Source organism: Gouania willdenowi, chromosome 14, assembly GCF_900634775.1.
Source record: "Gouania willdenowi chromosome 14, fGouWil2.1, whole genome shotgun sequence".
In the NCBI taxonomy this organism is placed as follows: Eukaryota; Metazoa; Chordata; class Actinopteri; order Blenniiformes; family Gobiesocidae; genus Gouania; species Gouania willdenowi.
Window position 1 is genome coordinate 31490569 of NC_041057.1, and position 25583 is coordinate 31516151.

Below are 25583 nucleotides of genomic sequence, written 5' to 3' on the forward strand. Positions count from 1 at the left end.
AATGTATGTCACTGTAGCTAAAACCATTATAAAGTTCATTAGTCGATACCACTATTTGTATAACTGGATCACCCACACAATCTACACCTTGGGGAACCCATTTACCTACCAACACATTGAAGCTCACTGCTAGGCCTCACCTGCTCAAACATGCCACTCAGAGATTCATCATCTCTCTGCTCAGAAATTAGTTCTTTCTGAGAAATAGGAACACGGAACTGATTTCTATCCTCAGGGTTTGTGTGTCAAGAGTATGTGATTACTCACTAACTTCAGCCACCAGCGTGCCAGTCGCGCACGGAAAGTAAAGGTCCTTTTAAAGCCCAGTTTGTGCCGTCGCCGGTTCTCCTGACCATCGCAAACCTGTGCGCTCTACGTCATCACCAATATATTCTGGGTTTGATCCGCTCTGAGAGCACTTGTGTTCACGGTGCTCCTAATCACTCTAGACTTTGATTGAAAACAATTGCTCTGGAATGTGTCCATTTGATCCGCTCTAGACTTAGTTTGTTCACACCGACAAAATGAGGTGGACTGACCGAGCAAACAAATCCTAGAGCATTTTAACTGCTCTATGATCCGTCGATGAGACCGCACCCTAAAGGTCTCTTGGGAGAGCTTTTCTTCTCCGCTTCATGGTCCACTACGAACACGCAGAGTTGGAACTTTCGCCCTCTGCGTTGACAACGGTTTTTATCTTATTTCGATAAACAAGAGGTCGACATCTTTAACTTTTACTGGTTTTTGTAGGGCAACAAAAAGTAGCACAAGTTGTCATTTTAAGTGAAAGTAATCCCATTTATAAAAGGCATTGACGAGAATATAGTGCATAATAATGTGTTTTGTTCGGCATAGATTTTCTAAAAAGTACTTTACAAATATTAGAGTAATCCGGATTTGTAAAAGAAATGGAGGATTTCTTTAAGTGTGAAGGATTTTATTATTCCCTCTGTTTTAAAGATACAAATGTAATCTCTTTGAAGGCCATTGCAGTATTACAACTGAAGATTCTGTTTCTCATTGTTTCTTAGTGTGTTATATTTTTTGGCATTTGTTTGGTTGGTTTTATAGCTCATATTTTTTCTGTGTACATCATTTTAACTATCACTTGTATGACTGAAACGCTGAACATTTTGTTCTGTGTTGCTTTGCTACAGTTTCAAAATCCCAAAAATTGTGCCACCCAGACTGAGTTTTCTTTAAAAACTTTCTGCTTCTTTTTTCAAAGGGCTGTGGGAGTGTATTTGTGTGTGTGTATGTGCTGATTGTAAAGTTGCGCATGTTTTAATAAACAGCAACTTTTTGCATCATTTAGCAACAAACCTTCATGTTACTTTTGACCAGGTTTACAGCAATAATTGTGAAATTTGTGATTTTTTTTCTCGTAAAATTGTCATTGTTAAATCTAAATGTTAAAATACCGCCAAGTTCTTCCAAGCTCCAACCAATTCCACCATCCATAAAGCCACTTTGCGAATAGTGCTAATTCACGTCAATGAGGTTTTATTTTTGTACTTTTGAATTTGCATATTAGCCAAATATTTAGTTTCACTTGTGACATTTAGATTTAATATTTAGATTTAGATTCAACATTTACACTTAGATTCAACATTTAGTATTTAGATTTAAATGTAACTTTTAGATTTAACATTTAGGTTTAGATTTAATATTTAACATTTAGATTTAGATTTAACATTTAGATTTAACATTTAGATTTAACATTTAGATTTGCTATTTAGATTTAAATCTAATATTTGGATTTAAATCTAACTTTTACATTTAACATTTAGATTTAAATTTAATATTTAAAATTTAGATTTAGATGTAGAGAAAAATATCACAAATTTCACAAATATTGCCGTAAATCTGGTCAAAAGTAACATCTAAAAATTCACATATTTTTTAAACGTGGTTTGTTTATTTTAGTATGTGTAACTTTACGATCGGCGTCCTCCTGCAGAGGTGTGTACATAGGGATCACTGCTGTTTCTGCCTGTGCACATCTCTGTGTTTCTGTCTCGTGTTTTCCTCAGAATGTATCCACTAAAACAGCAGCATGGCACTTTCTTATAAAAAAAATGTTGATGCTACAATGTAAATATGTACCGATACGTATAAATAAGCTATTTTTTGCATGTTTTTGTACATTGAAGGAAGCAAAAAACAATAAAGGGAAGTAGAGTGATTTTGCATCTTGTTTTTATTCACTGTTGATCACAAAGTGCACACACAGGATGAGTCGGTCTCCGTCAGTGATAGGTGTGTATACCGATCTGTCCCTGACAATGATGTCCTGTTTGTCTGTTCTTTCACCTGAATGCCCATGGTTATGGTGATGGAGGTTACAGCCCAAAGTATATAAAGAAAAGCAAACCCAAAGACGTACAGACTCTACAGACAACAGCAGGAGTCACAGTTACTGAGGACGTGGGAAAGTGTCTGTCCCGTTTCTGGACTTCATGTGTAGAAGTGACGTGTAGTGAAGGCTGGACTAACTTCTCCCAAAGCTGCAGGTTTTCCTCTGAGGTCACTTCTGTAAAACAACAATAGATGGATGTTAAAAACCTATGGAGGCGGTTTAGGGCCAATTTTGATGGAGAAACAAATTTTGGGCAAATCAAGAATGAAGTTGAACATTCAAGAATAAAGCTGAAACACAATGTAGAGATTAAAGTCAAAATAAACTCAAAATATAATAAAAGTCGAAGGTTTGCTATTAAAGTCAAATCTACGGAAGCGGACTAGGGCCAATTCACCATATACGACATTAAGGTTGTGCAGCATTGCCATGAATCTGACGATACGATACAATTCACAATTTGCATGTCACGATACGATATATCCCGAGCAAGAGTTAGTTTTGACCAATTGATGTGACTGGACAACAGACGTTCCAAGAGTGCTGACATAGGGAAACAACGCACTGGGACTTGTTACGGATCATATCACTCCACTGTACAGCTGATCTAAATACTGTTAATTACTGTTACATCTTGGACTACACACCGCAGTACACTGTCACTACGTTCACACTGCAGTGCTTAATGCACAAATTAGATTTTTTCAAAAAATCTGATTTTTATGTGTGTGATCATTCATATTACATCTTAAATGTGTCTTTAATCAGTTTGGGTGTGAACGGAATGCGACACTGAAGTGACACACATGTGCAGAAGAGGTCCTAAGGTGACCCCATGGTGTGTGTAAATATGAAGGCGTCCAGTGTAGGGCTGAGTAAGTGTCTTTCCAACAGAACTCAGCACTTAATAACATAAAGAATAGTGAAAAAGAAGAGAGCCAGGTTTATCACTCTAGCCGTTTGCTGTGATGCTGCTCCATCTTTACAACGGACTGTTTGGATGCAATGATGTAGGAGTTGTGCAGTCGTATTGAAAAAATCGGATACGTATCGAATTTTGGACCACATATGAAAGTGAACACAGTCGGATTTTAAAAAAATAGGAATTGTGTCGCTCAGACTGTCTTTAACACATCGGATACAGGTCGCATATGGGCAACAAGATTGGATTTGGGTCACATTTGCCTGCAGTGTGACTGTGAACGTAGCGTTTGTGTTCTCCACTTATGGAACTATTATTGTTGGTGCAACCAAATGAATAAATATACAAACCATAATCTCTTGTCACTTGTTAAAGGGGACATATCATGCTAAATCCACTTTTTTAGCCCTTAAATGCATTTTGTTGTATATTTAGAGTGCTTAGAAGTACAGAAAAGTTCAAATTAGTCTCTTCAGGTGCTCCGTAGATATCTTTATATTATGTTTTGGTCATATTTTTCAATATGTTTCAATTTTTCTATTCTCTATTACGTTTTTTGAACAATAACGTCACAGTATTTGCAGCGGAACTGCCAAATTAGGACATCGACTCCAGGCCCAACACTTCGAGCAATCTGCCATTTTTATTTCTCGCTTTTATTTTGTAGTCCAAGCTCAAGGATGCTGAAGTTACGAGAGGATAAGTCAAAATGTTCAGTTGTTGGATGTAGTAACCCACACGCTTCATTACAACGTCTCCCAGCATCAGAACCTTTTCAAAGTGCCTGGTTGAGTTTTATTTTTCACAGAAATGTACCCACATCTGTGGTTAAGGTCATTTTTGTGTGCGCGAAGCACTTCAAGGATGACTGCTTCATCAACCTCTGCCAGTATAAAGAAGGATTTGCCGAAAGACTTTGTCTGATTGAGGGTTCAATTCCTTCTATCTTTGGAGACGACGAACAGAGCACTTCAGTAAGCTGTAAATAACGCTAAAAAGTGTGATGATAAGACGTCCCTGTCATTGTTTTGTTAGCATCAGCAGTTGCACCGTCTTCATATGTTAGCGCTGTGTGCTCGTTTTAGATCCTTGATGATATGGCCTCGCTCCGCCGGGTCCGACTCTGGCTCGAACATGTAAGGCTGGATGGACAAGTCTTCCGTTGACATTTTGTAAATAACGTGTGAATAAAAAGTTTCTGCGCCGCTACATAATCGTATCTCATCTAACAAACTACAAAAATGGCCGAACAGGGTGGAGTTGAACCGAGCGTCACCTCTGCAACCTGGAGAGGGGGCGGGGTATGGAGTGTCTCATTTGCATTTAAAGAGACCTCACCAAAACGAGTTGCTCTTAGAAGCACATCAGAAAAAGGGGTAGAAAAGGGGTGGAGCTATAATAATGAGGAATTCAGACCCAAGCATTGCAGTTCCACTTTATTTAGACCACAACTGTATGATTTATATCTAAAAAAAGAAGGACTTAAAGGCATGATATGTCTCCTTTAACTGATAAAATGCGGTTGTAGAACTGTTGTATAAAAGCAATATCACACTCGAGGTTGTGCTGTTGTGTGAAATATCAGCACTGGTGTGATTATCTAATTTAACCTCGACATATTTCAACTTTATTGTCAAAATTTCATCTTTGATGTCTACAATATATTTCAACATTAATCTTGTTTTTCTACTTTATTCTCGAAATTTCACCTTTAATCTCAAAATTTCTACTTTATTCTAAATGTTTGGACTTTATTCTTGATTTGCCCAAAATCATTTTCTCCATCAAAACTGGCCCTAATCTCCTTCCCTAAGAACCAGTTTGTGTTGATGGACGGACAAACGTTGGATTTCCTTACCTTTGATATTTCTGTCTCTATGCTGACCGCCTCTGAATCAGGATCCTGGAGGACAGACACATTTCTTAAACCTTTGATGTGAAACCGTGTGAAACACAAACGTCCGCCTCATGCGACACAAACGAGTTGAGAAGAATTCAGCTGTGGTGCCCAGACTTCATTGTGCACTCACATGGGCCTGCTGTGGGCCTTGGACTTGTCCTGCATTTGCTTCAATGGAGTTATAGACGCTGGTGCCTAAACCGAGTAACTCTGTGTCCTGTGACCAACACAAAATGTTCTGCCTGATTCAGTCAAAGACGTCAAACTGTTTCTAGAACTTATCTGTCTCTGAACGCTTGGTGTCTTTTATCCTCTACAGGGGAATCTCCTGCTCATGGTAAAGTGTGATTCAATTCAAAAAAGGGAAACTCGATATATCATGGTGATTAGTTCCACACACAGGCATTTATTTAAATGGATTACAGCGAGAGAAAACCCAAAGGTCAAACAATTAAAAAACAAAAAAAAAACTTAATAGGAATTACAGCAAGTTTATTTTGTCATCTTTTTTAAATTAATATGTTAATTAAAGGTATACAGGAAGATTTTTCCAAAGTTTAGAAAAGAAACACCCTCTCCACTTTTTGAAAAAATTGACATGTGCAACACTCTACCTGCTCCCAAGAGGAAACACCTATTAAACGTGTACGAGAGAGCGTGCACAAGCCCAGTTTTTCTCGTGCACGACTCTGTTTACAAGTTGGTGTCGGAAACGCTACAAGCTTACTTTCCAAAAGAAGATTTGCACTTTTCCCACTGAAAAGTACGCATGCGCAGCAAGCGAAAACTAGCTAGGTACGAGCACGTATGACGGCCTTACGTAAACATATCACCAGAATGATTGACAATTCGGAGCACCAATAGTCTTGATGATCCACCTGGAATATGAAGCCAAAATAACATCCTCCACAATACCTATAAGGTTTCATTCATTCACACAAGGTTTTTCAGGAAGTTTACGCTAATCTCCTGTCATATTTTGACTGTCAACTCTCAGTCTTCTTCAGAGGCATTTGCTGATCGCTTGGATGTATCCTTATGAGTTATTTATGGGCCAACCTGACAGTTCTGTTAGGCTCGCCACGCCCCTTGTCGCCCAGTGGTCTTTGGAGAAAAGGGACCCAGATGTGGAAGAGTGAGAGAACATTTTCATTCTCTAATGATGGCCTAGTGGTTAAGGACGCTGGGCTTGTAATCAGAGGGTTGTGGTTCAAGCCTCACCTGGGCCATCACTGTGGGATGTTGAGCAAGCCCCTTAACTCCAAACTGCTCCCCAGGCGCCGTAAAATGGCTGCCGACTGCTCCCAGGGATGGGTTCAAATGCAGAGGACGAATTTCATATATGTGTAACAACATATATGACCAATAAAGGCAAAAGCCCAATTTAACAACGGCTACTAAAAATGGAACTGATTGTAACCATTGGCGCTGCACCGCAGGGAACTAAACGCTCAACTATCAGCTGAGTCAGCTTTTTCAAACACACATGAGCTGCTACGCCGCTTCATTCTCCTTTTCACCTTTTCTGGTCACAGACATAATCCATTTAAGACAATAGTACATTGTTTCGTCCATTGGGTCACAAACACGTCAGATCATCCCATAAAGTCGATACGCAGTGGTAGCATTGGCCCACTACGAGCCGTCCCACCCGCCCAACCAAGCTCCAGTATCCCTTATATTCAATCTGGTGATACATGATTTAAATCTAGATAATTTTATCAAATAAAGTCTGACCAGAAAGACAATTCTGGGTTAAATTTGCTGATGCAAAATGTCACACAGGGACATTTATTTACAAATAGCTGTTAAAGTGATAATATATACATATATAGGAAATATTCTAGTTTTCTATATCGCCAAAATAGAAAACTCGATACATCTTGAATATTGATATATCGCTCATCCCTAATTCCTAAATTATAAAACAGCCTAAATAAAAACATAAATGTGTATATGAAGCACATGTGTTTATTTAATATAATTACAGTTTATATACAAGTCAACACGTTGCATATTTACTGTTAATTTCACGTTGCTTGTCTTTAAGTTAGACATTTACATTTTATTTCATTACATATTTTATTTTACTTTCTCATGCTCACTCATGTGGTTCTCTGGTATTCACTAATGACTTATTATAGACACATTTATGACAGACTTTAATCCTTTAAAACAGTGTATATTTGTGGAGCTTGTGATTGGCTGATTTTTCATGGTGACTTACGTCGTTCCTTCCACTGTGGTAGACTTTAAAATCTCAGTTATTAATCTAACAGAACGTGTAACTGTGTCACATCCTGCTGCTCTTTCAGAAGATAAACTCTCTGTCACATTTCACAACGTATTTAAACGAGTTCTTTGTTTTTTTCACCAGAACGTCTTCATTCATCATCATCTCTTTTCTGAGTTGTTTCTGGGTTTGTTGCTGCTGTCAGCACTAATCTCGCGAGAACTGCCACTCAGGCCATTTCAGGTGGCAGTTCTCGCGAGGCTAGTGACGGCGTTCAGTTTAGTAAGGCATCTTTTAATTATTATTACATTAAAATACGGGATATTTACGGGAAAATACTAATACGGGAAGATAGCGGGAAAGAGGGGTAAACTACGGGAGTTTCCTGGCCAAAACGGGATACTTGACTGGTATGGGTGGTATAACAGCTACTAAAAATGAAACTGTTGTGAGCGTTCTTTGGTTTATCTATATACTGGATTATCTATATACTGAACGTAAAGATAACATTAACTGTAATATCAACCTGCCTTTGTTATGTTTGTTTTATCTGTGAGGTAGTTTGAGAGGGAGGAGCTTGCATTCTTATAGGGTAGGAGGAGCCAGGATTGTCAGGAGGAGGAGTTTCTGCATTGTGACATCACAACGCAAGAAAAATCCAACTCGCCTGTTTGGAGCTGAATTTTTACAAAATATGGAATAACAAGGGAGGGAGAAAAAATAACTTTTTCGACTTTGTCCCTCTGAATGAAGCTAAAGGAATGTTTATCACTAGCAAAACCATTCTAAAGTGATTTTTTTCATAATATTGCCCTTTAATGGATTTGGATGACATTTCAACCGAAAATAGACGTTACGCAATGGAAGGTTCCATTGAATCCTGATCAGTATAATGATTTTGGATCAGGACTCATTATCTACCTATAAAAGCAAGGATGGTCTGTGTGTGTGTGTGTGTGTGTGTGTGTGTGTGTGTGTGTGTGTGTGTGTGTGTGTGTGTGTGTGTGTGTGTGTGTGTGTGTGTGTGTGTGTGTGTGTGTGTGTGTGTGTGTGTGTGTGTGTGTGTGTGTGTGTGGGGCAAATATCTCCCCGACGCGGTGCGAGTTCGACCTGAAACTTGGTCAACGGGTTCCAAATACCCCAAGTTTGTGCATCTGTTATTTCACTTCTGGACGGCCCCGAAATGAAACCTATTCAACTTTTGACCTCAGGGTGTGAGGGGGCGCTAGCGCACCATCTATATCTATTTCACTACACAGCTCCTCACCCGAGCAAGAGTCACGTGTGCGGCCAGAGCCAATCGCTGCGCACACAGCCAAGCGGACACGGACTGTAAACACACGAGTGAGAGAGAAAAAGATAGTTTAGACTGAGACATGGGAGCTCTCTGAATAGATCATTTGTAACCGTCAGCCACTGGTGAGTCTTTTGTAGACACGTTTCCAACCCATTCATTACTCCATCTGGAAAACTGCAGATTCTCTGTGGTGGCGTACATTGAAGCTAAGCTCTGACCACTCGGTTCGAAGGTAAAAAGAATATTTTTGTTTTTTAAAAAAAGACAGCCGAATTGTACATAATACTTAAATTTAATTACTCACTCATGTAGTTTGGAGCTTTACGTTTTGTTTTGCGCAGTTTTGTTACCTTTCTGATTGGTGCTACAATGTCTATAGAGTTTGTTTATCAGCGTCTCAAACATTTCACGGGAACACACACACAAGGTATTTATTTATTCATAATAAAAATATACTAAATGAGTAAAATAAAACAAAAAACTAAACAATATTTATACAAAATGTACACAAATTCACCCCAGAATCACTCTATAATGGCAACCAAAAACAGAAAATGCACAAAGATAACTGAAAGATAAAAAAAAGCACACAAAATGACTCCAAAAAACATACATTACAGAAAAATACACCAAACAACAAAAATATAAAAATGACTCAAGATACACACTAAATATGTATACACAAAATGACAACAGAATCACACTCCAATGGCAACAAAAAACTATAATTATACAAAAACACAACAGAAAAATACAAAAATACACATAATGACTACAAAAAACATACATTACAGAAAAATTCACCAAACAAAAAAATTTAAAGTGAGTAAAAAAAACAAAAAAACAAGCACATTTATCATGTTCATGTCCCATAGAATTCACCTCTTTGTACATCCAACTTTCAAGCACATACTCATTTGGCCATAATTGACAACTTTACTTAAGCTCCTCCCACTATATGAATACATATTTTCGACGGGCACTTTACTAGCAACCAAAAACAATTAAACAAAAATGCACAAAAAGACAACTGAAAGATAAAAAAAATACACATGACTCCAAAAAACATACATTACAGAAAAATACAACGAAAATATGAAAATGACTCAAAATACACAAAACTAAATATTTATATAAAAAATGCACAAAATGACAACAGAAATGCACAAAAATACACAAAATGACTCCAGAATCACACTACAATGGCAACAAAAAACTATAATTATACAAAAACACAACAGAAAGATACAAAACTACACATAATGACTTCAAAAAAACATACATTACAAAAAACACACCAAACCAAAAAATATAAAAATGAGTAAAAAAAAAACAAAACAACAAACATATTTATCATGTTCATGTCTCGTAGAATTAAACCAGGGAAATTGCACACGCTGTAATTAATAAACCCCTTTATAACACTACAGAGTACAGAGCATGTACACCTCTTTGTACATCCAACCTTCAAACACATATTCATTTGGTCATAATTACTGTAACTCTACTTAAGCTCCCACATGAATGCATACTTTCGACGGGCACTGTACTAGTTGGTCAAAATTAAAAAAATTATATCCCAGTTTTAATTCAAATCTAAATTTAAGATTTCTAAGATTTTGGCTTTTCATTTGCTCTGAGCCATAATCACCCTGTGTGGAATCAATCTATGATATATTAAGTTTCTTTTGATTATTAAATTGATGTTCTTTATTCACTGATGTTCTGACCTACTGAGCAGCTCCTGTGCTCCTGTTTTTCCCTTTTTTTTAAAAGTCCACTTTACATTTGAGCTCACCGGTTTTTGGATGTCCGTGTATTTGAATTTCATGTTCTTGTAAAATTCTCTTTTTGGAAGCAAATAGAGCAGCACCAAGTCACACACTACAGTGGCCTGAAAAAGAAACATTTCACAATTTCATGTGTTTTCTCATTATAATAATGTGTAATAATAAATATATTTGTCTTTTGTGACTCACCACCCCAAAGATTCCCACTCCAGAGCCTATTGCTGTTAACGTTGGGATGATATCAAACTTTCGTGCCTGTAACGGTAACAACGACACATAAATACATTTATTTGTCAAGTGTAAACATAAGGTAAAGTGTGTAGGCCTTACCAGGGACTGCACTATGATATCAAGTCTGATTCCAAACACTTTGAACAGCGTTCGTTTCTGAGTTTTGTTCTCCATGTAATGCTCAGCATACCTACAATCAAAGATCATTTGTTACATAATATTTGTCACACTCATCACCACTAAAAGCTTTTAATTAGGTTACTCCTAAAAGGCAAAGGAAGTTTACCCTGGCTCTCTAATCGACACCCAAAAGCCTATTAGCATTATCTAAATATTAGCAGTGTCTGCATGTGAAACCAGGAAGTAGACTGCAGCGCATTTAGCAAAACACTTCCAAGTGGAGCGAGTCAACATCATAAAACTGGCCTGAGGAACTACAATCTGGAGCAAACAGAGCATGGGATATTCAGACTTTCATATATATATATATATGTATTTATATATATATAGTCAGACTTTCATATATATATATACAGTATATTCAAACTTTTCTCATATACTGTATATTCAAACTTCTATATATATATATATTCAGACTTTCATATATATATTTAAACTTCCATATATATATGTATATTCATATGTATATTCAGACTTTCATATATTAAAACTTCTTTTATTTATATTCAGACTTTTCATTCATAACATATATGACCAGAGTCAATAAATGTATATCTATATTCCTAAACAACTTGCCATATGTATGTGTGTTTTTTTGCAATTGTTTTGGGAACTGAACTTTAATCTTTCAATTTTTCCTTAAACTTTTTGTTTTTAAAGAAGAGGAAGACGTTAATAGTTGCTAGTAAGGGTGCAATATTTCACTGTGCGATTATCGTATTGATCCAAAAAAAAAAGCTAAAAGCTGTGATTGGTTGTTAGAGAAAGGGAAAAGTAATAAAAAGTGTTCTGTGCTCCTAGTAATGAATGGAGAATAAAATCAACTGATCATACCTCGTCTGCATTAAGAAATGTGTAATCATTAAATTAATTTAATTCAGCAAAATGTAATTAATGTACAACACGGTTTAACATGTTTGAACCTCGTTCACATGCCGAATATTATATTGATTTACTTATTGTTGTTAACTTTCCACGTTGGTAATTTTACTGCTTTAAGTAATTCATATTAATGGTGGAGCAGACACAGCTGTCAGTGATTACTGTGATTGCTGGAGCTGTTTTAAAAAGTATTAAGTGGGAAACTGGGTCCGAGGATTACAACACAAGGGAAGAGGCTGAGCTGGTCATTTATGCATCGATCCCTCTCCTGTGTGCGCACATGATACGTGTGTGAAACACTGTTACCTACTGCAATCAAAGCGAGGGCAGAGATTACAGCATAAACAAGGGAGCGAACAAATATTGCTGCAAAACAAGGTTATTACATCACGCTGTGTGAGAAAAGTCAGAATCAGAATAATTTCATTGCCAATTAGAGTTTTAAACAATACAATGAATGTGCGAAAAAACAAAAAACAACCAGAAACAGAATAATAATAATAATTATTATTATTATTATAAATATAAGCCGGTAGTGTCATATTAAATCTCTCTGTCCTCTCTGTTTTTGTCTGTTTGAAACACTTTTAGGCTTCTTAAAAGTCCTCCTCACTACTCCCAACAGTTTTTCACCTTAGGAGATCTCTTAGGGCCTGAGATGCTTTTATCCTAACAAGGAAAAATTGTAAGAAAACTCTAAAAATTCAAGGAATTCTAAGATTTTTCTAAGAGTGAAATCACTAGGAGCTACTTTTAGCCTTAGGATGCTTTGTGAATACAGGCACTGGTCACTAGGTTATTTTTTATAAAACATACTGGACACTTTGATGGATGTGTGTGGTTACTTTTTAATTCAACAACTCAACAGGATCAGCATCTGTTGTAGAAGCTAAAGTTAAACTTCTTTGAAAAATATAAGATTTGCCTGATATTGGAAAAATTTTGAGTTCTTTCAACAATTTGAGATTGAAAATGACTGAATAACTAGAAAACTAAGCTCTGCAAATATTGTGGATTTTAATTGGATTTTTGAATTTGGAGGTGCTGAGATATCTACAACTGAATTTGTGTAATTAGTTAATTCTATCATAATTTACTTTCTCAAGCGGGCCAAATTTGATGCTCTAAAGGGCTGGATTTGGCCCACGGACCTTGAGTTTAACACATGTAATTTAGAATGACAATTTGAGCATTAATACAGGAAACAACAAAAGATCTCATTTTATGTTATTTTTGTGGTCATTTTGCGTTTTTGATGTTTTTGTTTCATGAGACTTTCTTTTTTTCTGTGTGTCATTCTGTGTTTTTTGTTGTCATTTTCTTAATATTATTAATTTATTTTTGTAGACATTTTGTGGATTCATATTGTCATTTTGAGTATTTTTGGAGTCATTTTGTGCATTTACTTTGGGAGCTGGACAAAATGAGTCATATAGAGTGGTGTTTATTTGAGCACAATACCAGGGGGACATTGGAACATGGTCAGTGGGTCAGTGAACACACCTGAAGTTATAGCCCACCGAGGCTTTGGCCTTGTCCGGCTCTGCAGGGTTTCCGTACAAACCGTGAAAGTTGTATTGTGGTTTACAGTGTTTCACATTCGCATCTAAATTACATGTCCAGTCCACAACGATACCAATGGCCCCTCCCTGTCAGGACACAAAGGTTCTGTTAATGTAACATCTAATTCTAATCAGCTCTTTTACCCACATGTGATTAATGCAGCACACTTACCACTTTAGCTATTGTTTCAAAACTAAAGCCAGATAATCTAACAATGTCTCCCAGTTTGAATATAGGACATAGTGGAGCTGTCACTGGGTCATGGAGACATTTGCTGATGTACCCACCGTCTATTCCCTCCACCAGGTTACTCCTGAAAACACAACGAGACAGAATAAAGATATTTCTCATCAAAATTATTAGTATTTTAAGACACCCAGTTGTTTTGCACCAGTGTCGCTTTAATTAATACACCATGAGCAAAATAGAGGATTATCCCATTGTGAAACTATCTCAGTTCATATATATATGGTGATGAAAACAAATCTGCTTCTTTTAAAAAAAAAAAAAATCTGTTCCATGATTGGCTGATTTAAAACCTGAAGCAGTTATTCACATAATGTAGTAAATGAAAAATCAGGATTTATTTTTGTGACCATAATAAAAATCAAAACTTCTCCTCAGAATGTATTATTTATGTATTTATTTAATTAAGTATACCAAGACTTATACCAAGGTTAACACTAGTGGTGGGACAATACACTGAGTTCATGATACGATGCAATAGCCGATAATTGGCTTGTGATGCCGACATGATATCATATTAAAAAAGACAAAAAACTGCGGTTGGAGAAGTAACCAGAACTTTTCAACTGAATATAACAAATAAATAGAAACATAAAAATCTAGAATGTTGTAAATGACTTGAATTGTCTTGTTTGACTCTCCCCTCGTAATAACCATACACCTCATCTATGAACACGTTGGCTTGTTTGATTAAGAAAGCAGAAAATCTGGATAAAAACTAGCATCATCGAATAACAGGTTATCAAATGGGAATTTAATCTTTTTTTTCCTTTTTTTATTAAAGGCATAAACTCTAATGCAGCGTATTTTAGGCGACTATATCTGTTACAGTCAACTAAAATCTTAATGCTGTTTAGTTGCCTAAGACTAGTTTAGATGAAATCGTCCTGATGACCGAATTTTGACTGTTTTGCCTTTTAGTCAAAAGACTTTGACTAAAACTGTCAAAATGAACAATAAGGTTGTCTCACGTTCAACATTTTATCCTCAATCTGATGAACTCCCATGATGACAACCTCTTTAAAGAGATCCTCCACTGTTTTTACAAGTTTGGCCAAAAATCTTTGAAATGTATTTATTAGAAGTCCGATGCCTAACAAAACACATTATTATGCACCATATTCATTTAATTAACTTTTAAAAATGGGACTACTTTACAGTTTTACAGCCTGTGTTCCGTCATCTTGAAATCATGTGATTGATGACATCACATGGCCCTACTGCCTTTTTAGATCATTTAGCAGCTTTTTCAGTTAAAATTGGTAACTTGTGCAGCTTTTGTTTGCTCTAAAAAAAAATAGAAAAACTTAAGATGCTGATGTAAATATTTTTAAGAATAAAAACAGGAAAAAAAATCTGTGTGCAGGGGGCGACATTTCCAACATTGTGGTTTCCTTAGTGGACAATGACGCAGAGAAGAAGAGCTCTCCAAAGGGACCTTTACTCTCCTATAAACAGATGAACACTGAAGACACACGAACCCTGAGGATAGAATGACTCAACAGTCTGTGATTACTTGCTAACTTCAGCCACCAGAGCGTCAGCGGTGCACTGTTTAAGGGAGAGTAAAGTCCCCTTAGGAGAGCTTGTCTTCTCTGCTTCATTGTCTACTATAAAACCACAGAGTTGAAACTGTTGCCCCTTGCAGTCACATTGTTTTATCCTCTTTTGGTAAACAATAGAGAGTTACATCGACATCTTTAAACTTTTCTGATTTTTTTAGAGCAGCCAAAATCAAATCTAAAGGCAGGCTGAATGTTTCACTCCAATAGACAACAATAGGATGGCAGTGGGACCATGTGACATCATCAATCTCGTGATTTCAAGATGGCGGAACACAGGCTCTTAAACTGTAAGGGAGTCCCAATTTTAAATGGCATTTACGTGAATATGGTGCATAATAATGTGTTTTGTTAAGCATAGGACTTCTAATATGTACACTAAATATTTTAGGCCAGATTTGTAGAAACGGTGGAGGATCCCTTTAAACTTATCGGAGTAGGAAATACTGAAAAGGCTGAGGTAACGTACATTAATTACTCATTGTGTAACCTTTGTTTTTTTGAATGTGAACTAAAATCTTTACCTTGTGACTCCGAATAAAGGAAAGGTTATGGAGTTCTTGATGAACAGCGTGTAGTTCTCTGCAGACATGAGGAGGGGAGGACTGGAGGGGGAGAGAGAAGCAGGTCACATGTCTCTGTATGTTGTCTGAATCATTACATGAACTGTATGTGAAAATGTCAGAGATGAATGAAATGCCAGTATCAGTTTGCAGTTAGAGAACCATGAGGAGTGCACGTACTCTGGTATTGTGTGATCATCCTCCACGGGACACCAAGCCAGCACCTCACAGGTTTTAGTGGCGTTCACACACACTCCCGTCATTTGACCTTGAACAGAAACATTCAGTGTTTTTCTCTTTAGGGACAAAACTTCAAAAATGGAGTGAATAAATTTACAAGAGTGCATTTTTAACGCTAAACGCAAGACAAAAGCCTTAAAGCCAAATGTGTTCCGCCTCCACACCACTTCTTATCTGGAATTAGCATCAAATGGAACAGGAGAGATATGAAAGTGAAGCATAAGCTGCAGTGAGTTTTTTCCGTTTTCGCCTCGTCATCCTGAACGTAGCATTTTGCTGCATGTGATTAACTGTGTACGCTATCAGCCTGGTTCATCGTGTGCTGGAAGAGTTCACAGACAGTTCTCCAGCACCAGGTCCACGTGTCTGTTATAAAGGCATAAAGGCTGCCTCAAAGGGACTGGGCATCTGGTATACTGGGCATCGTCCTGGTGGGCATCGACCCAAAGTGGGCCGGTCCTGTCCAGTACGTTAAGTTTTTTTTTTTTTTTGACGAGCGAGTTTAGGCAGACATAGTAACAGGCAGAGGTGAAAGTAACAGATTACAAGTACTCAAGTTACTGTACTGCTGAGTTGCTTTGATGGGTACATGTACTTTTTTGAGTATATTTCTAAATCAGTAATTCAGGGTTCCTACAGCTTTAGTCAAATTAAATGAAAGACTTTTTAAGACTTTTTATTGCCATTTGAAATTACATTTATGACCAACTTCACAGTAAACATACAGTAATTGGGGGGAAAAAACACCACACCAATTACATATAGGGTTAATGTCATTTTTTCCTGTGTCGAGTGCAGACGTGCAACTTGTGGCCCCCAAAGTAAACACACAAAAATACACAAAATGACAGTAAAATACAAAAAAAAAGACTAAAATAATGAAAATCACTCCAAAAACACAAGATGACTACATACTGTAAATAGCCAGGAAACTTTAAAACAACAAAAATACAAAAAATAAAAACCATTAAGAAAACCTTTAGAAAAATCTGTGTTTGACTGGTAATTTTTGTTAAATGTACATTTTCCTATGTTGTTTATAATAATAACGAATGTTACCATTTATTTTAAATTGTGAGACTAATTACAATCATAAAATCATACTTACAGTACTATGTGTTAAAATTTACTACTTTTGAAATGTTGATTTAAGACATTTTAATGACAATTAAGGCCATATTTTTAGATTCATGAATTTAGAGCTTTTTAAAGGTTTTTTTGTTACATTTCTACACCCAATCGTTACTGAGTAAACTATTATTTTTTGTTTTAAAATGATCAACGGACATTGTGAATCTACAAAAAATGTAATGACAAGACAACAATCTAATGCATCACATCATAGCCAACCAAAAACAGCATTGAATGGAGGTTATTTTCTCAGTTTTAGAGTTCAGAAATTTAGTTATACTTAGAGCTTGATCATTTTTTTTAAATTTTACATTTAATTACTTGTTGTTTTATTTATAAAAAAATTGTACATTTTCACAAACCTTTTATTTTATACAAATTAATTTGTGGAACATAAATTAAGTTCCTATTTTGAAAGAATAATGTTTACTGTATGCAAGAGAACCGTGGCAAGATTTATTACCAAAAATAAACATTGAGGAGTGAAAGTAACGAGTAACTTTTACTTTGACTACTATTTAATTGAGCTACATTTTTACCTGTCCTTGAGTTGTTTTTATGTAAGACTTACTTGTACTTGAGTATAATTTCAATCAAGTAACATTACTTCTGCTAGAGTAAGAGATATTAGTACTCTTTACACCGTTGGTAACAGGTGGTCCAAAAATAGCAAAATGTGGCAGGTAAAGAGTGAAAAGTGACTAAAATGGGCCAAAAACGAGCAGTCGAGTGGGCAAATAAAGAGGAACCAGATGGTATGTAATGGCAAAAGGTTGCTTAAATGGGCAAAATGTGGCAAACAATAGTGAAAAAAGGCAAAAAATGTGAAACAAAAGAGGAAAAAATGTAGGGAAAAGTTAACAAGTGGTATTTATTGGGCAAAAGTTAGCTTATTTGGCTGAAAAGTGGCTCAAAAAATAAAAAAAAAAAAGGACAAAAAATTTGCTAAGTTTCAAAAAGAAAAAATATATATTTATTTGGGAAAAGTTAGCTTATCTGGATGAAAAGTGGCCAAAAACAATTAAAAGTTTCCAAAAGAACTCGCAAAAATGGACAAAAAAACAGTACAGTATACAAACAGTATATTTATAGGCAAAAGGTACATTAGCTAAAGTCTGAAAAGAAGTGTCAGAACTTTTTAGAAAAGGGGCAAAAAAAAAAAAAACCGGAAATAGGTAAAAAGTTTTCACCTTTTAAGGTTTTCTGGGGGAATAATATTAAAAATTAAGGTACAGAGAACCACATGTTGAGTATCACTGACTTAATAACAGCTTCTACATGGTGATAAATATAGTGAGCTGGTCTGCACGCTAAATACCAGGGTGTAATCTTGTTCCAGTCCACCCCTGCCTGGCGGTCAGAAGCGGACAGATCTGAAACGTTAGCTAACACTGGGTTTATTGGAGTTGATGTGGGTCAAACATCATGACTTAAAAGGCTCAGAGTTTAACCCTGGGCCAGATGGAAGACAATAAATCTATGCTACAGTTCTTTGAACCCACCAAATATAATATGTGTGTAGACATAAAAAAGCTGCTGTCTGGAGAGTTATTTGTTTTAATGTTCCTTTGTGGTTATAGCTTACTTTATATGTCAGCTCTATGTACACATGCGTGCATCTTCAGGCTTAAGGCGGGATTTTCCTTGCTTTGCTTACTGATCTCTGACCAAACTATGAACAAAACACAACGACCAAATGTTTGGCGGCTGAGACGGGGATGTTGATTTTGAAGAGCTTTTTACCCTCGCTGGTGGCCAAGGTTGATCTATGACTTACATCTAAATGTTTACCTTTGCAATGACGAGCCAAACCTGGTTTGATTCCAGCTGTAGAGCCACAGCCCAGTTTACAAACACACGGTTACTAAGCCTACAGTAGCTAAACTTTTATCACAGCAATATGTTAAGGTTTCATTCATTCAGACAACTGTTTTTCAAAGAATTTACGGTCCTTTGATCTCCTGACGTGTTTCGGCTGTCAACTGCCAGTCTTCTTCAGAGGTGTCTGCTGATTGCTTTGATGTTTCCTTGACTTCCGTGTAATAATTCTAGCAAGTTCTTTTTGTCTTCTTTTTGAATAATATGTTAAAGCAGTATTTTTCAACCTTGGGGTCGGGAGCCCATGTGGGGTCGCCTGAAATGTCTACCAATTGGTAAAAAAAAAAACTGAAGTAAAAACTGCTTCAAATTATATTTTTGAATTTTTTGAATTATTATTATTTAAATTAACACATCACACACATTCAATATCAGATAACCATATTCTATATTTAAACTTTCTCAAATATAAATAAAGTTAAAATAAAATGCTTGGTGCACTAATCCTGGCTACTCTGTATTTGTAACACACTTTAATAAGTATGATCAAAATCTAATTCTAGAAAAAAAAGTCTCTGGGGTCGCTCATTTATTCAGACAACTGTTTTTCATGAAATTTACATTGATCTCCTGTCATGTTTTAGAGGTGACTCCAGTTTCTTTGATGTTTCTTTGATTTCCGCGCAATAATTCCAGTAAGTTCTTTTTGAGTAATAGTACTTTTATCATAATACTTTTTTGAATAAAAATAATATTCAAAAAGAAGACAAAAAGAACCTGCTGGAATTATTTTGTGGAAGTCTAGAAAACGTCAAAGCGATCATCAGACGCCTCTGAAGAAGACTGGCAGTTGACAGTCGAAGCATGTCAGAAGATCAAAGTACATTTTCTGAAAAACAGTAGTCTGAATAAATGAAACCTTAACATGTTCAAAAAGAAGACAAAAAGAACCTGCTGGAATTATACGTGGAAGTCAAGGACACATCAACGTGATCTGCAGACTCCTCTGAAGAAGACTGGCAGTTGACAATCGAAATATGTCAGGAGATTAAATGAAACCTTAACATATTATTCAAAAAGAAGACAAAAAGAACTTGCTGGAAGTATATCAGAGCACCTTTGGGTGCAATCACTGACTTTCTGAGGCAGACGGTTTCTCAGTGAGGACAGCAGACGTCTCACACTGTCAGGATTTACCATGTCCCGTACGTTTGTGACTCCCTCCTTCACAGTCGCCATCCGACGTGCAGTTGTGCGTTCCTGGTAGCTGTTACAAAACAAGAAATCAAAGTCAGTCTGAAGGAACTGTTCATTGTAACGTTTTCATTTGACTACATTAACAGTATTCTATGCCATCATGAGGCCATTAGGGAAATTGCGTAATTGCTCAATTAGTGAAACAGCCGTGGAATGAGCGCCTGTTTCCGTTTTCTTTGACTATTTATGGAAGTCAGAAGCAGGGAGAGGAAAAGGAGAGAGAGCCTCTGCACATACCTCTGGACACTTTCCCATCTGCTGGCTTTCAGTTACGATGTAGTTCGTCATCACTACAAACGATGCATCTCCCTGAAGTTTTAGAGAAAAAAAGATTGTGACAATTTCTTTCTGGTTCTAATGAATCAAAAAAACAATTCAGTTAAAGTTAATTTTTTTCTAAAGTTGATCTGATTGCTCAAACATTGAGGAAAACCATTGTAAGATCCATAGCAACAAGTTCAAATGAGCTACGGCCGGACTCCGTGCCGAATAGCACGTACCACGTTCCCGAGATTTCAGTCAAATTCATGTTAAATTACAGCCCAATTCAACGAGCATTAATGAAGGAGTAGCCATTTGTAAAATGGGGCCGACACCATTTACATATTGGTATGTGCCAATTATTAGGTACCACCAACCTTCGTAATATTTGACTTGCAAATAAATATAAAATGTACTTTTGTTTTTTTTTCTTCTTTTGTGGCCTCAAATCAAAAATTGGGCTCCGAGTGTCGATGCATACACATCTATAGATTATATCTACCAAATTTCAGCCCAATCTGTTCACGAATAACAGAGAAGAAGCTATTTTTACTGGTGTACACAACAAGAAGAAGAAGAACAGCAACAGAGTGAGTGGCGTTTTGGGGCTGTACTACGAAGCAAGATTACCTCTTATCAAACTTCTGGGATTTAATCAGTGTGTGCTGTTCTATGAAGCTTGATAACATGTTCAGGAGCTAAATCACCATGGTAACTAGGCTGAATTACTAGCCTGGTCGGGAGCAGGTTTTGCTCTGGCTTGAATGTTAGCGAGTACTAAAGCCCAGCCTCCTGACCAATCAGAAAACGACCTGTAAATGCAATCCGTTCATTTACCGATGACATCCTTTAGGAAAGTTATAGAATTATATCTCATGTACTGATCTACAGTCAGCTGATGAAGCCTGTGTGACCGTATGCGCGGACAAGTGAAGTCATGCATTCATACGCTGAGGCTGACAGCATCAGCAGGAACAAACTACAGTTAAACAGTGTGTGTGTGATAAATAGGTCTACTTAAATAGAAAAACGTGTGTGCTGCAATAAAGTTTAACTGATCGACACTGTCTGTTTATCATCCAATGGATTAATATCATAATAATCTCACGCTTTTACACATTAACAGTGTCAGCATCTTCCTGTTTGTGTTCTTTCATTCCTGCCTTTTCTGTAACAACGGTGTTGTTTTTGGTCTGAATTATGGATTTTAATTATTCATCATTTTAAACATAAGCTGAACACCTAATATGGTCAGGAACAAGTTATGAAGTAGATCAGACCTGAGTGAGTATAAAAGCTCCGCCTCCTGGTGCACGCTGTACTAACACTGTCTTCACTGTCATCATGGATTTATATTCATGATATTTGTTTAAGATCATAAAGCTGTTCCTCCATTGTTAAAACAGTCGCTGTGCCAGGTTCTCCATTGATTGGTCAGACGCTGCAATCTCCACCCCTTTTATGTGAACACGCACGTACCAAGGCTTAAATTAGTGTGTCATAAAAAACAGCTTCTTTCTGACAGGGAATCTTTGGTTATTGAACCCAGCTAAAAGAGATGAATCCAGGATAAAATGAGGCAGAATCAGAATGTTCTGATCTCTGCAGCCTTAAGTGAACCAAAAATATGGTGTGTATTTATTTATAAATCCACCTCACCTCCAGCTTTCTCCAAAATCACTAACCATAGGTTTAAAATGCTCTAAACATTTAGCATAGTTCAGTGTTTAACATTTCATATGTATTGGACTAAAAATCTCAACGATGGCTCGTGTCCATAAACAGAGACTCTATTGTTATTTATTTACCTTTGATTTAGAATCTTTGACAATCTGACATATTTACATGTTAAAAACGTGAGTCAAACTAATTAATTTAATTACAAAGTAATAAAATACTAATATATATGTGAAGCTAACTTGTCTAATTGAAACATCTTTCCTCATGAAATCAATATAGACGAATCTATTGACTGACAAATATATTTGTTATAATAGATTTCATCCATATCTTGTTCTAGGCTTTTACTTAAATAAATAGATAAATAGTAGTGATAATGTGGAAAAGTAAAAAAAAAACAATACAAAAAGCTAAAGAAACTTTCTATTCTGCTTATTTTGATACAAAACTTTAAAAGGATCCTCCACTGTTTGTACGAATATCTAAGCCTAACAAAACATTGCTTTGCACCATATTTGCTTTATGCACTTTTAAAAATGGGACTACTTTACAGTTTTAGAGCCTCTGTTCCTCTATCTTGAAATCACATGATTGATGATGTCACACGGCCCCACTGCCTGTAAACATCCCATTGTTTCCTACTGGGTTGGATTGGTGAAATGTCGATGTAAAACTCTTTTTTTCACTGAAAGTGGATAAAAACAGTTGTGGCCCGAAAAAAATCTGTGACCGCAGAGAGCGACAGTTCCAACTCTGCCTTTTCATTGTCGACAACGAAGCAGGGAGGGGGAGAGAGGGATCTGAGAGTTGCAGACTGCACCTTTAATCAGTGCGCGGCTGATGCTCTGGTGGCTGGTGTTAGTGAGTAAACAAGGACTGTTGTAGACACAAATCATTGGGATAGAAGTCCTTTTGGGTGGGGGTCCTTCAGCTGTCCTTACTTACTCGCCTTATACACTTAATGCCTTTATTTTCTGACAGGAGTCAGATGTAGTTTTTTAATATGGCAATACCGTAAGTTTACAGTAATGTCAAGTTGCTCTGTTTGCACCCTTCAAAAATGCCTTTATTTTCTGATAGTACTGTACAATATTTGTTTTAGTTTTTTATATAGAAATACCTTAAGTTTAAAGTAATGCTGCATTACTATTGTCTTTGCATGTTTTTTTTTTTTCTTTTTCAGAGGAAAAAAAATTCAAAGTGTTACTTTAAAAGCTTTAATTTATATTTAATTATGCTTGTGTGTTTTAAGTTAAATGATCCTCTGCATGTTTGTTAACCAGGCAACAAGTGTCAGTTAGAGGCACTAGAACCACGCCCACGTGCGGGAAGAGCGCCGCCTCCTTACTGTGTCTATGGGAGAGAGCAGTGTGAAAATGGCTCCAGTGTCAATAGTGCTTCATTCAGTGCACATTACTCCAGTTTTAAAGTCTACACTGGCTTCCAGTCAGCCTCAGAATAGACTTTAAAGTTCTGCTGCTGGTGCATAAATGTGTGAATGGGTTTGGTCCAGAATACATCAGTGAGATGTTAGTCAGATCTATGGACACAGGTCAGATAGTGGAGCCCAGAGCTCACAGTAAACATGGTGATGCTGCTTTTAGTTGTTATGCTGCAAAGAAGTGGAACAAACTGCAGCAGAGCTGAAGTCAGCATCACATGTGAACATTTTTAAATCAAAGTTAAAGGCACTTTTTTTCTCTACTGCATGTGATTGAGAGAGAGATTTTTGGTCATGTTGTTGATGTAATGTGTTTGTTGATGATTTGAATTGATTTTAATGATGATTTTAAATGTTCTTATTGATTTTAAACAGTTGAATGTTTTATCATGTAAAGCACATTGAGTTGCCTTGTGTATGAAATGCGCTATACAAATAAATTTGCCTTGCCTTCCAAAAGTGCGGTGTATAAAAGTGCTCATTTCATAGAAAATGTGATACCAGCGGATGCATTTTATTCCCCCGAGTCTGAATATGTGGTTTGTTTTCAGCTAGATGCTGAATTGCACCCGCTGGAGGCCGCGGGAGTTTGATGTGCTTCAACAGCAGGGTCGGGTTTATGCTAATGATGCTCCGTTACGTAACGAGGCTATGATTCCTCACCCGCCCATTATATCCTGAACACAGAAACTGGAAACAGTTTTTGAAGCCTAGCTCCACAATTACATTATAAATGGTTGAATGGCTTTGTACATGTTTTAAGGAAATACATTTATGACCTATTTAATGTGTTTACAAGAAAATGTCAGAATTTGCTTTACACGGCCTTTAACGATAGACATGGTAAGCTAACATGTAGCCTTGTAGCTACATTTACTTTTCCCCGTTTATAACTAATTACGTTTCAATTCCTTTCACTTGTAAATTGTTTAAATCTTGTCTAACCTCAGTCACTGCTAGAAAGTACCTTTTGTTTTCTTTTTTAATTCGAGTCTTAGCTTAGCACTTAACACTTAGCTTAAAGTCTCAAACCTAAGCTAGGCTATCCAGCTCCTGGCTGTGGTTTGGTTTTTGGCACAATGGATGACAAAAAAGCCTTTGATATTTATCTACAGTGTTAAAGTATAGTTACATTTGTTTTCTTTCATGTTATAATTCAACACATTGTCCTGCTTCATTTGTGCTCACGTTAAATTTGTTGTCGGACGCCAAACAAAGGCTGATTTGAAGTCTGACAATAAGTGCATTATTTAGATGGCCTGAATGGAATAATCACACAAAGAGGTGGATTTGTGAGTAAATGATTTTCTCTCTGTGATCACATAAAACAGAAGAAAGTGGTGCTTTATTACAGTAGGTACAGGTTAGTCAGTGTTGAATGAAAAAGGCCGACGCCCACTCTCCAAACAAACATTACAGCCCTCATTGTTTCTTCTTTATGTCTTTTCCCACTGATAACAGGACTTGGATATAGTTTTGCTCAACTCCTGCACGCAATGCAAAGGCTTTGGGATCAGTTAACACACAAACCTCGTGGTAAAGTAAAACTCCACTAGATATATAAATATTTCAAGTGCCATAAAACATTGAACAAAATATAGACACTGCATATGAATTCATTTGTTGTTCTTTTAAAAATACATGTTATTTTTTGGAGCTTGAGTCATGGTTCTTCTTCTTCTTCTTCTTCTTCTTCTTCTTCTTCTTCTTCTTCTTCTTCTTCTTCTTCTTCTTCTTCTTCTTCTTCTTCTTCTTCTTCTTCTTCTTCTTCTTCTTCTTCTTCTTCTTCACAATGTCAAAGGTTCACTTATGGTACTGCAGCCAAAATGAAGTGGAAAGCAGCCGCCAGCCTGATTTTATCATGAAATTAGAACGTTAATCTAAAAATGAGGATTTTTTATGACACGGCCAGCCTCACAGAGCTAAAAAAAAAGGAAGAATAAATCAGGACGAAGCTACTTTCTTCTTGTAGATAGGATGTTACATTTAATTTTTTCAACAGCAGTTTTACTGTGTTTTGGACTAAA

The 25583-nt window shown here is 36.5% G+C and overlaps 1 protein-coding gene across 3 annotated transcripts in view; it reads right to left on the reverse strand.

Moving 5' to 3' along the window:
- Positions 1–2182: 2182 nt before the first annotated feature.
- The window catches only part of p2rx1 (purinergic receptor P2X, ligand-gated ion channel, 1), a 39562-nt gene continuing 16161 nt past the window's right edge, over positions 2183–25583 (reverse strand). The window contains exons 3-14 of one of the 3 annotated variants that reach the window (XM_028467528.1): positions 20412–20483; positions 20127–20184; positions 15909–15996; positions 15690–15770; positions 13529–13670; positions 13298–13443; positions 10832–10922; positions 10691–10756; positions 10510–10605; positions 5312–5398; positions 5140–5184; positions 2183–2533 (exon numbers count right to left, since the gene is read on the reverse strand). In XM_028467528.1, the coding sequence (XP_028323329.1) occupies positions 2528–2533; positions 5140–5184; positions 5312–5398; positions 10510–10605; positions 10691–10756; positions 10832–10922; positions 13298–13443; positions 13529–13670; positions 15690–15770; positions 15909–15996; positions 20127–20184; positions 20412–20483 (978 nt within the window). In that variant the 3' untranslated portion in view covers positions 2183–2527. Of the gene's footprint in view, positions 2534–5139; positions 5185–5311; positions 5399–10509; positions 10606–10690; positions 10757–10831; positions 10923–13297; positions 13444–13528; positions 13671–15689; positions 15771–15908; positions 15997–20114; positions 20185–20411; positions 20484–25583 lie in introns of all 3 variants that reach the window. The other 2 variants (XM_028467527.1, XM_028467529.1) reach the window with 2 other exon arrangements.